Source organism: Solanum verrucosum, unplaced genomic scaffold (genome assembly GCF_900185275.1).
Source record: "Solanum verrucosum unplaced genomic scaffold, falcon-dt-bn FXZP01000434.1, whole genome shotgun sequence".
Lineage (NCBI taxonomy): Eukaryota > Viridiplantae > Streptophyta > Magnoliopsida > Solanales > Solanaceae > Solanum > Solanum verrucosum.
Window position 1 is genome coordinate 530,374 of NW_026019848.1, and position 14,098 is coordinate 544,471.

General features: G+C 29.0%; 3 protein-coding genes, 1 non-coding gene and 1 pseudogene across 4 annotated transcripts in view; 3 read left to right on the plus strand and 2 right to left on the minus strand.

Annotated features, from left to right (window-relative positions):
- The first annotated feature begins 372 nt into the window (after positions 1 to 372).
- Positions 373 to 855, plus strand: LOC125817849 (uncharacterized). Its single transcript, XM_049497361.1, has one exon. It carries the CDS (start codon positions 373 to 375, stop codon positions 853 to 855), a length of 483 nt encoding a protein of 160 aa, XP_049353318.1.
- The window catches only part of LOC125817462 (protein ETHYLENE INSENSITIVE 3-like), a 124,142-nt gene continuing 110,589 nt past the window's right edge, over positions 546 to 14,098 (plus strand). The window contains exon 1 of the mRNA XM_049497000.1: positions 546 to 556. The gene's annotated coding sequence lies outside the window, so the exon portion shown is untranslated. The remainder of the gene's footprint in view (positions 557 to 14,098) is intronic.
- On the plus strand, positions 3,096 to 4,167 carry LOC125817667 (protein CHLORORESPIRATORY REDUCTION 42, chloroplastic). The gene is made up of 2 exons (XM_049497227.1): positions 3,096 to 3,365; positions 3,967 to 4,167. The coding sequence occupies exons 1-2, from the start codon at positions 3,121 to 3,123 to the stop codon at positions 4,067 to 4,069; spliced, it is 348 nt and encodes a 115-aa protein (XP_049353184.1). The 5' UTR covers positions 3,096 to 3,120; the 3' UTR covers positions 4,070 to 4,167.
- On the minus strand, positions 4,675 to 4,748 carry TRNAK-UUU (transfer RNA lysine (anticodon UUU)). Its single transcript has one exon. It is a non-coding gene; the product is annotated as a tRNA-Lys (tRNA).
- On the minus strand, positions 7,411 to 11,810 carry LOC125817860 (uncharacterized; annotated as a pseudogene).

The following is a 14,098-nucleotide window of genomic DNA, read 5'->3' on the forward strand; positions in this document are numbered from 1 at the left end:
ATTATCAAATATAACTCTAATTTTTAAATATTTTTTTCACTTTAAAAATAAAAAATATATTTTTCAAATTCACAATTTTCAAGGCCAAACAAACTTTAATTTCTTTTTTTTTTCAAAAATTTTTTACTCCATTTTTCCAATTTCCTCTTCAACTACCACCTCTCTCTCTCTTAGAGAGATTTTCATGTTTCCTCTTTAATTTTGTTTATTTCTCTAGAAATTCATAATTCATAATCCCTTTTTTTCTTAATTTATTTGTTCCTTTCTTGAATTCTTCTTCTTTAAATTCCCCCTTTTCACAATTTCTTGTTCTTTTTCAAAAATGAATTAGCCTGTACAAATTAATTTTGACCCTGTTTTTTTCCGGTCAAAATGAAATCGCCGGCGATGACAGGGCCAACAGGGTCATCGACGGTGCACCGTCGACAACCGTTGTTACGAACAAAAACTACGACGCCGACGACGACGATGAATCACTGCGAAACTTTTCGTAAACGGAAAGGCGAAGTCGCCGGAAGAACGGCGGCGGAATGCGCGACGGTGTGCTGTTGTCTTCCGTGTGCGATGATGCATTTTCTCATACTGGCGGTGTATAAAGTTCCGACGGGATTGTGCCGGAAAATGTTGAGGAAAAATAAACAGAAAAGGCTTTTGAATAATAGCAATAATAAGAAGAATGAATCCAAATGCTGCCAAGTTACCGCTGCCGGCGACGGGAAAGAGTCGGAAAATGTCAATGCCGTCGGCGGCAACGGCGGCGGAAAGCCAGCGTCGGCGGAATCGGAAACGGAGATGTGGGGTCGGTTTTATGAAGGTGGATTTTGGAGAAACTCATCACAGATAAAAGAAGAATAAAAGGGGTAAGAAAAAAATATTATTTTTCAAAAAAGATAATTTTTTTTTAATGGAATTTACAAATTAATTATATGAATTTTTTGGACTAAATAAATGAAAAAGAAAGAGGGCATTGATTATTTTTTTGAAATCATTTTTTTGCCCTTTTTGGGTTAGAGAAAGGGGTATTTCAATGATATGATTTGTAAATATAATTGCAAAAAGAAGTAGCAAAAAGTTTTATTTTTCTATTTTTTGCTATATATTGTTGTAATATCTTTGTGAAAATGATAAATGCAAAAATGTGGATTGGAAATTTTTAATGGAGTAGTTTAGGGGTGTTCATGGTTTGGATAAAAATCGATCCAAACCGAAAAATCAAATCAAACCGATTAAATAAACCGATTTAATTTGGGTTTTGGTTTGGTTTGGTTTTAGATTGTTAAGAATCGATAGTCATTGGTTTGGTTATGATTTTGTTAAAAAAAAATCGAAAAAATAACCGAACCGAACCAACAAGTTATATACATAAATTTTATTATTATACATACATAATATATTATATTCATAAACAATTTTAAAGATTTTATATATGTTTCATCAAAATTTATTTATAATTTATTTGTGAAAGAAAATATGTCCAAGGTGAGAACATTTTTCTTATTAGTTTCATGTATATGAGTGTCTATAGAAATTCATTGTGGGACTGAAAATGTCATAGTCTCTTCCTTCTATGCCAAAATAGTGAATTTTGAAGTTTTATTCAGTAAATTCAATGATCCAAAGTTCTGTAATGCCAGTCATTTTAACTATTTTTTCGTTTGAATGGATTGTTGTCACTTTTTTCACGTTTTGAATGAATTGTTTTTTTAATTTTTATGTATGGTTAATAACCGAACCAAACCAAACCAAAACCGAAAACAACCAAACCAATAAATGTATATTATATTTGGTTTGGTTTGGTTTTAATAATTTTAAAACCGATTAAGTTTGTTTAGTTTTGGTTTTGACCAATAACCAACCCGTGAAACCCCTAGAATAGTTCTTTGAATAATAATGTTGTTAGGATTTTTTCGACTTAACTTATTAACTTGAATCGAAAAAGTATTATTAATTTATCGAGATTGAGTTATCAATCAATTGGTTGGAATTTGGAAATCTGTTTTGTGTTTATGTTGTTTTGTCTTATTAGTTTGGTTAATGATTTTTTTCAATCTTTTTTACTCCCTCCGTCCACAATTGTTTGGCAGGTATACTAATAAATAGATGTCCAAGATTAATTGTCAATTTAAACAATCAAGAAATAATTAGTCACTGTTTTCCAATTCTGCCCTTAATGATTGTGTAGTTCAATTGAAAAGTTATGTGGACTTTTGATATTCTTGATATAGTAGGGTTATATTAGTCAAATTACACATTGTATTAAATTTTCCTTGAGGGATGTGCATGACCTTACCCTGACAAACAATTGTGGACAGAGAGAGTATCAGCTTTCAAGTTTTATTGGTTAAATTGATAATTGAATCATTAACAATTGCTAATCGATTAAGGCCAACTAGAATGAATGCAGCAAGTTTCGAATTTGAAATTCTTATGTGGGAGATCACCTGCTTCAGTTATAACCCTCGTTATGACATTCTTTATTCTTGTCAAACATTTATATATCTTTAGAAAATATAGAAATTTTTTAGTAATCTTATTTATGAACAATGTAAAATTATGTATTTCATCTCAACCTACTTAAAATTGAAGCGTAACGCAACAGATGACAAAGGCTGAAAAAAAAAGCAACGTATTAACACATGGAAGTTTTTAGTTAGTAAACACTTGTTGAACATAAAAATTGATACACAAAATTTTAGTAGGAACGTTTTTTTCTTAAAGTAAAATTTTATATGACACGAATTTCAATTATTCGAACTAGTGAATTCAAAGGTCACTTTTATCCAATCATGGAAATTTTCGGTGGAAATAATCTCTTATAATCACTTGCTAATCAAACACAAGAAATCAACATTTTCAGATCACTTGTGTAAAAATGAAAATCTCTTGTAAAAAGAACATAAAATTAAAAATCAAATTTGTAAAGGATTACAAAATCAAATCTCCCAAATTTTCCTAGGTCTTTTTTCTAACCATTTTTTCTTTTCACACGCACGGGCCCCACGTACTCTAAGTAGTACCCCATGCATAAAACACTTGTACTCTACCTAGAACCACAAAAACATAATCTTGAAGTTTAGAACTTAGAACCATACACCTTTTTTTTTTCATTTTACTTCCACAATGGCACTAGTTTCTTTCACCTCCATTCCCAAATGCCAAAGTTCATCAAGATTTAGCTATGGTTCAACACAATTACCCCTCAATTTAATCACCAAATGTGAGTTAAACACAAATGGAGGCTCACAAAAACTTGAAATTGGGTCACCAATTATAGTAATTGAGTCTCCTAAGTTGCTCAAAACTGCAGCCTCTGTGCCTTGTCTTAGACCCAATGTCGGCTTGGTCAAACCTGGTGATGTTGGCAGGTGTGCGCTCAATTTTATTCTCTTTCTATTTTTTTGCGGATTTTTCTTATATACATTGATAATATACGAGTTTTTACAATGTGTATAAAATATTATTATCCTGCTTTGTGTGTTATACTATTAGATCATCTTTAATTGCCACGATGATTGTGCGAAATATGTTAAGTTTTTGGTGAATTAAAAAGTCGTTTCATATTATATACTATGATAAAGTAATGAACCTTGTTCAATATCATAAAAGGAAATTAAGGACCTTTGGACCCATTGACATGGGACAACAACACTCCTTGGTTCTTTGCACGTCTAAGATTGGACATTTGAAGCATGAATAATATTATACAGTAGATCAACCATCGAAAATATTGAATTAGGTGAACCTGACTCTGATACCATGATAAAGAAATGAACCTAGAGGCTGACTAACTCAACCCAAAAACTTACTCTTGATGCTAATTGAAAATTATTTTTTCGTTTAGACTAAACACATTATGTTCGATATAAGCTATGGTATTTAGCTCAAATTATATGAGTGAAAAAAAAAAAAAACTAAACTTTATACATGTAAGTTTATACTAAATAAAATTGAATTAATGTAATGCAGGATAGTGTCAAGGAAGCCTATGGACGTGTGGGCAGTTCGTCTCAGCATTGGCACTTATCTTATTGACAGAAAATACTTTAAGCCCTTAGAGCTAGAGGAGTGATCGAGTCGAGAGACTGAGTCAGAATTTAAAATAATTTGTGGATTTGGAATTTGTTATTTAACTCATAATTCATCTTAGTTACTCGGTTCATAATTAAATGTTCTTATACGTTTAATGAATTTTTTGATATAAATACAAAGTCTAGCAAAAGTTACGATATTCATCTGAACCCTTATTTAGTACACTAGCTATATGTGTTAAAATTTTATGAAATAAATAGATTTCAATTAAATTAAATCGAATAAATTGTGATATAATTTCGAAACTTAAAACTTATAATATTTAAATCCTAGATTTGTCTTATACTATTTGAGTGATATATTGAAAGTTGTATAATTTGACATTAGCATAAGTGCATAGTTAGCTAAAAACATTATTCTTGAAATGGTACCTCAAATTCATAACGACTTATATGTAAATTCAATACTTAATGCTAAAGGGGATTAATTCATCGAAAATAACAATGTTTGCTTAAGTTAATATTTTAATTTTATAAATAAATACTATATGTTGACCTCACTTTGTTTTGTTTTTGTGTAAAATGTTGAGTTGGTTTTGCAAAAAATAAAAAATTACTTACAAAAAAAATAAAAAATTAATTAAATCGCTGTCTGTGGGGATCGAGAACCCACGACCACGTGGTTAAAAGCCACGCGCTCTACCACTGAGCTAAGACGGCAATTGTGACAATTGTTTGCTGTAATGTAATATAAGCAATCAAAAATTTGAAGAACAACACTGGTAAATTAGAACTCTGAGGGTTTGTTTAGTACGTGGGATAAAGAAAATAATTTCGAGATAAAGTTGAGATTACTTTATTTCATATTTAACTAATTCCGAGATTGTTTTATCCTTTCATTTGTATTAAAATGATGAGATTACTATATCTATCTATATATAATAAGCCACAATGCAAAGATTTTTATAGTATTTAGTTACATTGTAACTATCTTGTTAGCTTTCAATCAAAAGGAGTACTTCTTTTAAATAATAAATATGTCATTGTATGAGCTATTTATTACTCATTCCTTTTGAATTTGTTAATCTTATTTTGATCTGACACATAGTTTACGAAAGTAAATTAGGTTTTGAGAAAAAACATTAAGTGATAATTGAAGTTGTCCCAGATTTTCAAAAAGACACCTTAACTTTGCGTGCGTTCTATTACCCCACAAAACATTCAAAATCACAATAAATACACATTTTTTACACAATATTTTCACTTTGGACAAAAATATCCTTCGAATGTGCAATTTCTTAAAAACAAAAAGTCGGACCCATTATTGATGTATTGAAGGATGCTTTGGTAATTTCCTATGATGAATTTGTTTTGTTTGTTTCGTTTGTTTCTTTTAAATTTATTTTACTATACTAAATAATTGTATAAAATATTATGAATCACGATAATTAATTACTTAAATATTTAAAAGATATAAAAATATATAAAAGATCTGATTGACTCTTCAAATTTTACTGGTGATACATAAATTGGGACAAATGAAATAATATATATTATTTGAAAATTTCTTAGAAAGTACTATAAATTACAGTAATTAACAGCTATAAATATTTCAAAGAAAAAAAAATTGATTGAATCTCAAATTTTTTTTAGTACTACATACATTGAGAAAGAAGAAATGACCTCTATTATTTGAAAATAGCGTAAAAGTATTATAAATCATACAATAAGAATTAACAATTTAAAATTTTAAAAGACTTTAATCCTTTATACTTATTCTATTTCCACTTTGGACAAAAATATCCTCCCAATATGCATATTTTTTTAAACAAAAAGTGGGACCCATTATTGATGTATTCAAGGATGCTTTGGTAATTTTCCTATGATGAATTCGTTTTGTTTGTTGTTTCATTTTTTTAAAAATAATTGTATAAAATATTATAAATCACAATAATTATTTACTTAAATATTCAAAAGATATAAAAATATGTAAAAGATTTGATTAACTCTTCAAATTTTATCGGTGACACATATTGGACAAATGAAATAATATATATTATTTGAAAATTACTTAGAAAGTACAAAATTTACAGTAATTAACAGTAGAATATGTTAAAGACAAAAAAAATTGATTGAATCTTGAAATTTTTTTAGTACCACATAAATTGAGAAAGAAGAAATAACGTTTATTATTTCAAAATTGCGTAAAAGATATTACAAATCATACAACAATAATTAGCAATTTAAAATATTAAAAGAAATAATTTTTTTTTTACCATAGTTAACAATAATTAAAAATTTAAACTATTTATTAAAGTTTGATTAACTCTTTAATTTTGTCTTTGTCACATAAATTGAAACAAAAAATGATACATATTGGGCCGTGCTAGCACGGGCTCCGATGTCTAGTATAATATAGAAGGTGTGATAAAATAATCTCATGAAATATCCTTACTTATCCTATCTCGCGTATCAGACGACCCCAAAAGTTAATAGTACTTAAAATTGGTTTTGGTTGATAAAAGTTTGACTAAACTCTTTGTCTTTGCAGGGGTAATTCGAGGGATTGGTACAAATTAGATAATGCATTGTAACAAATAATACATATTTTAAAAATTGAGTCGAGTCGAATTGGTTCTCTTTTAATTGAGTCTGTAGTTATATGATTAAAGAAAACTAACTAAGGTTAAAATATAGAGTGAAATATAAACAATGATATTTTCGGCCAATTATGACTTTGGTGCGAAGCATGGTAAGCCTGCCCCGGGGAGCATACATATAGTGGAAGAGCCAGGAGAGGCCGAGTCAAGGCAGGTTAGTGTTAAGAAGTGAAACCTAAGAGATATATTTGAAATTATCCATTACTAGTTTGATGATTTCAAAAATCTCGAATGTTATATAAAAGGTATATATAGACATAATTTTATTCGTATCAAACATTTTGAAACACCCCGAAATAAGAATGTCAAACAAATTGGAATGAAGCTTTGTCTAATGCAATTACTATAAAAGTTGTATGTTGATAGAAATGTATTCGTATCAAACATTTTGAAACACTCCAAAATAAGAATGTCATATAAAGGGCATACGTGCTCGAGATTGATTAGATGGAAAGTGTGTATATAGACTCTAACTCGCAAAGTTGACATATACATTACTTTAACAACAAGATTACCAAAAGCATACAAATTGGATCAACATGTATACAAAAACAAACATATTGGGTAGCCATATTATTTATATATGAACCTCAAGCAATATATTTACAACAAAATGGATAAGAAAATAACAAGATAAATTTACTTTATTTTTTCATCTTTTGCTTGATAGTCTACCAGGAGCAATCAAAACTATATATTATGAAGCTTTTCTTACACAAAAATTACTTCACTTGAATCATGTTTTTCTAGTTTCCTTTCACTGCTTGAGTTGTGATTCCGAATCCGAAGGGGAACAAAGGATCATAGTGTGGATCGCCAACGTTCATTGGGAGTTGATCGACTCTCTTGAACCAAGTACGCGCGAGTTTACCAGTGAACCCATAGTCACCAAACAGAACATCAGCAACACCTTGTCCTTCAGTTCCTGGAAGCCAAGCAGCCACAATTGCATCCATTTTCTCAACGTATGGCTCGATCACAACAGGACGTCCAGAGATGATGACTACAACACATTTCACTGCCCCGCAAACGTTTTGTATAATGCTAGACCTGGATCAGGTATTGTGAGGTTTGAGCTATCGCCATACACTTCAGCATATGTATTTTCACCAACAACTACGACAGCATAGTCGAATTTGCTCGATTGCACAAAGTTAGTGTCTGGCTCCTCGTTGAATACTACTTGTGTTGCAGGATCAACTGTTTTCTTGATAGCATCTAAGACAGTTGTTCCTGTAAGATTTCGAGATGCATCAGTTTGAGTTCACTATTGATGCAGATGTATTGCTAAAACTGGTCTCACTCGTAGGGGTCGGGACCCTCACAAAGGAAGAGGGAGTCGACTGAACATCTCAGCCATTCCCCGTTTCATATCCCCAATTCTTGTTCACCCAAGACCTCGTATGATCGTGTCAGGTGAGCAACAACAGCTTCATCACAGTACTTACTTATGGACTAATAGGAGCGGAGAGCAGACAGTAGATATGGTGCATCTTATCCAATGTAAAATAGATAGGCTTATGTATCTAGTATGAGACACGTTATACAACGATTTTGAATCAGAAGAGAATTTTCAAGAAATCTAGTATGAGACACGTTATACTCGTTCAATCAATAACCGAGCAGAATCTAGTGTATCATAAGGGATTGACGCTAGCACGTCAAGAAAAATGAAGGATTCGGTAGTACTCTAGTGGAAACGACAGAATAAGAACAGAACATACCGACTGTAAGGTTACTGTGAGGAACACCCTGCCATGTTATTGTCCAGCCTCCACACTGGTAACCCAAATTGTCTGCATGAGTTCCAGCTACAAGTATCTTTGCCGCCTTTTTCGGAAGGGGAACTAATGGTTGCTCAGCTGTCTTGCCATTCTTCAAAAGCACAAGTGATTTCCTTACTGCTTCCCTTGCAATTTCTCTATGTTCCTGTACAAATATGTTCAATCATAATAATTCTAACACGAAAACAGAAATATCCTAACGAATCGAAACATAAGCATATATTGTACCGGGCTGCCCAAATGTTTTGCTAAGCTAAGATCACCCAATGGATCCTCAAAGAGTCCCATGACAAACTTAACCCTTAGTATACGCTTCACAGCATCATCGATTCTGCTCATGGGAACGACGTTTTTATTCACTAGCATTGTTAGATTGCCAATAAAATCTGTGTAGTTATTCGGTACCATAACCTGTGTGTAGACAAAACAGACATACATGAACGACGAAAACTCATTTTCATATATTCACTACTGAGAAATTCAACATATACTAACCATGTCAATTCCTGCATTAATACTTGCTTCAACTGAATACGTGTAATTTGCGTTGGCTGGGTTAGTAATCCGGTTAATACCTTCCCAATCTGAAATGACAAAGCCCTGAAATGTACATGCCAAAAGACGTGGTTATGTGCTTCGATACATCCATCATGGACGTTAACCAAAAGATAACTTTAGACTGTCCGTGCATATAACTTTAGCTAATCGTTCTTACCCTGAAGTTCAACCTCTTCTTTAGGAAACCAGTGAGTAGATGTGTGTTAGCATGCATCCTTTCACCGTTCAAGCTCGAGTAAGATGCCATAACTGTTGCAACACCCTTTATGACTGAATCGTAATATGCAGGCATGTGGATGCTAAATAATCCTTTTGAATCGACTATTGTGTTGTTTTCATCGAGTCCATTCACAGTACCACCATCTGCCACAAAGTGCTTAGCACAGCCTGCTACCTTTGTCCTTTACAAATAGAATAGTTCAGAATACAAACGTTGTCAGCGTTGGTTGCTTTGACAGAATTTCTTAGTAATAATACAGATATATCGAAAGAACAGGACATATAATAGATCATTCGATGAAAATGAAAGAACAACGATACATACTTTCCGTTTACATTAGGTGTTCCCTTGCTCATGTTAGCTGGCAAATCGCCTTGTAAACCAGGAATGATCTCTGTCATGCTTCGTACAATGTTAATATCTTCGCTGAAACTTTCATAACAACGACCCCACCTCGGGTTTCTACATACCTACCATAAGACAAATTATTAGTATATCAAACATCTTTATATGCTAGAAATGTCAATCATATCAACTTACTGCAATGCATGGTGAGAAAGCATATGGTATTCCAGTAGCTCTGACTTCAAGTGCTGTTGCAGCCCCGATTCGCTTCATAAGTTCAGGATCCCCTATCAACGAAAACGCGAGGATTTCAGGATTGAACCAAAACATCATAGTTCTTAGAAGCCAATTATCATAAAGAAACAATCAAATGTAATCCCTCTTCGCGATTACAAGAGATACACCAGAGCATTCAGGCATCGATAGCATAGACTACGAGAAAAACAGTATGGCATGTACTTCATTATATATAGTCTAATTCGAACAAAGGTATCTCGGGAACACACATTAATACTATGCATCAAAGGAAGACGTTCTGCATTTCAAAGAGCGATTTATCGAAACTTGCCTGGTGACACCAAAGTCCAACATTGTGAGGAAAGATTGTAGCTTTGTAGACATTGTTATGGCCATGAACTGCATCAATGCCATAAATCATGGGAATACCGAGTCGAGTCGAGAGAGACCCCTTTTGAAAATCATTTACCATATTCACCCAATCCTCAGCTGTGGCATTAGGTTTGGTACACTCCCTCCACCACTCAACAGACTCCCTGCAGGAAAAAATCAATACAGTTTGAAGATAAAAGGGGTTTTTACTACACAAGTAGTGGATCGGATTCACTGTTTACTTGTTCGAGCTGAATATACATAACTATACAATGTTGTCAAATATGAACTTCCAAATACAAGAAAATGCTGAAAATTGAAGCCTTTTATATAACAAATGTGCCTTTTTCAAACCATGCACTCTCCAAAGATGTTGTCGCAATTCCGTATTAGATCCTCCAAAAATGCACTATTTTTGAAGGATCGTAACATACACCCGTCAACATTTTTAAAGAGCGATCCGAGCGACGTAGTTTTCAAACACAAATGAGCAAAAAATTTCAGGAATGGTCAATTAATCAATCCTTTAGAAATGCACTATTTTAGGGGATCCAATATGCATCCGTCCACATTTTTGAAGAGTCTGAACTGAACGAGATAGTTTTAAACACCAAATGAAGAAAAATTTCAAGAATGACCAATTCATTAATCCTCTAAAAATACACTATTTTAGAGGATCCGAATCCACATTTTTGAAGAGTCTGAACAACATAGTTTTCAAACACCAAATGGATATTTTTTTCAAGAATAGCCAATTCATCAATCCTCTAAAAATGCATTATTTTAAAGGATCCAAATCCATATTTTTGAAGAGTCCGACCAATACAGATTTTCAAACACCAAATGTACAAAAATTTCAAGAATGGCAAATTCATCAATCCACTATACACCTATCGACATACATTTTTGAAGAGTCGAACCAGCATAGATTTTTAGATTTTCAAACACAAAAATGTCAAGAATGGCCAATTCATCAATCCACTATACACCTATCGACATTTTTGAAGAGTCGGACCAGCATAGATTTTTAGATTTTCAAACACAAAAATAGACAAAAATTTCAAGAATGGCCAATTCATCAAATCCACTATACACCTATCGACATTTTTTGAAGAGTCCGACCAGCATAGATTTTTAGATTTTCAAACACAAAAATAGACAAAAATTTCAAGAATGACCAATTCATCAATCCACTAAAAACCCACTGTACCTGTCAACATTTTCGAAGAGTGCAGCCAACATAAATATTCAAACACCAAAATAGACAAAAATTTCAATAATAACCAATTCATAACTCAAAAAAGTAAAAATAAAATAAAATTACAAATTCAAAAACATACCAATAAAATATTTTACTCATAACCTCAGCAGAAGCAACTTTCCTCTCAATTTGAGTCATTTGACCAATTTTCTCTTCAAGTGTCATTCTTTTCAACAAATCTTTAATTCTAACACCCAATTTTTGTTTTGGATCTTTATATTTCATATTTTCTGCCTCTATAACCATAGCCAAGACACAAAATAACATAAATCCCATAATTGGTATTTTTGCCAATTTCCCCATTTTGTTACAACCTCAATAATAATCTTCTAGGACAATATGTTATGAACAAACAAATAACAAAAGTTAGATTAACAAGTAGGAAAGAAAACATAAAACAGATGATTTTTTCCTTTTTAAATTTTATTAATTTTTAATTTATAAATTTGATAGGGGAAAAAATTAAAAAATATATATATAGAGCTCTTGGTGATGGTTCATATATATGGTATGAGTTATATTACTTATACATTATATATACACACAAAAGAGAATTTTAAGGTATGGTTAAGAGGATTTTTGCTAGGGAGTGATTATGTATGAATAATTTGTAACAAACTTTGTTTTGGATCATGAATGTGTGACACATTTTTATGTGTTAGTTAATATTTTCCTATAAAATTGGAAATATTCAAAAAAAAAAAAAAGTTTGTGTTAGTTAACTTTTTAATAAAATTGAAACTATAAAAGATAAATTGTGTTATGGATATTACTTGGGGGTAAATTAGTAATTCTAATTCGTCCACTTTAATTTTTATTTTTTAAAAAAAATACGATACAATAAAGTTGCCAAATGCCAAAAGGGTAAACAAATTGTGGGAGAAATTAAAGTCAAACCGAAACCGAAAAAAAAAATGATTTGTGGTTTGATTTGGTTGGTTGGCATTGAAAATAAAAACTATCATTTTTTATTTGATTTGGTATTAAAAGAAAAAAAATCAAATAGAACCAAACCAAACAGACAAAACATTTAACTCTAATTAGTTTGTAAGTTATTTTTTTATTATTATTTATAGTTATAAAGATGTTATTTTTGAAAATAAATATTCAGATTAATTACATAAATCTAAGCATATTTGAAATAAGTGTTTATAAGGACTTGGAGTAATTTCATATGTCATTAACTTTTATCCCACATGCTAAACAAATAAGTAATTTAGTGACATATTTTAGCATCTTTTTTGAAATATAAAAATAAATGTTAATGATGTTAATAAAGATACTTTCTCTGTCTCATATTATTATTATTTTATTATTATAATTATTATTATTATATTATTATTATTATTATATTATTCATATTAGTTATTATTATTATTATTATTTATATTATTATTATTCATATTATTATATTATTCATATTATTATTCTATTATTATTATTATTATTCATATTCATATTATTATTATTATTATTATTATTATTCATATTATTATTCATTATTATTATTATTATTATTATTATTATTATTATTATTCATATTATTATTATTTATTATTCATATTATTATTAATTATTATTATTATTATTATTATTATTCATATTCATTATTATATTATTCTTATTATTATTATTATTATTCTTATTATTATTATTATTATTATTTATTATTCTTATTATTATTATTATTATTCTATTATTATTATTCTTATTATTATTATTATTATATTATATTATTATATATTATATTATATTATTATTAATTAATTATTATTATTATATTATTATTATTATTTATTATTATTATTATATTATTATTATATTATTATTATTATTATTATATTATTATTATATATTATTAATTATTATTATATTATTATTATTAATTATTATTATTATATTATATATTATTATTATTATTATTATTATTATTATTATTATTATTATTATTTATTATTATTATTATTATTATATATTATTATTATTATTATTATTATTATTTATTATTATATATTATTATTATTATCTTATTATTTATTATTATTATTTATTATTATTTATATTATTATTATTATTATTATTATATTATTAATTATTATTATTATTATTATTATTTTATTATATTATTTTATTATTATTATTATTATTATTATATTATTATATTATTATTATTATTATTATTATTATTATTATTATTATTATTATTATTAGATTATTATTATATTATTATTATTATTTTATATTATTATTATTATTATTTATTATTATTATTATTAATTATTATTATTATTTATTATATTGATTATTACTTATATATATTATTATTATTATTATTATTATTATTCATTATTATTATTATTATTATATTATTATATATTATTATTATATATTATTATTATTATTATTAATTATTATTATATATATTATATTATATTATATTATATTTATTATTTTATATTAATTATTATTAGGCAATCTTTAAATGGGTTCGCGCGGTCATCTTCAATCTAGCTTGTTAACATCCGAAACCGAATAATTTCGAATCGAAATACATACAAATTCTTAGATAATTAAATGACTATATGGAAGGATCCAATCCTTTTACCCAAGCAAGGGTCTGTCCAGATTCAAAT

Coding starts and splice junctions, on each gene's coding strand:
- LOC125817849 (XM_049497361.1), top strand. CDS start 373: ATGAAATCGCCGGCGATGACAGGGCCAACAGGGTCATCGACGGTGCAC.
- LOC125817667 (XM_049497227.1), top strand. CDS start 3,121: ATGGCACTAGTTTCTTTCACCTCCATTCCCAAATGCCAAAGTTCATCA. Junction 3,366..3,966: donor AAACCTGGTGATGTTGGCAG/GTGTGCGCTCAA, acceptor AATGTAATGCAG/GATAGTGTCAAGGAAGCCTA.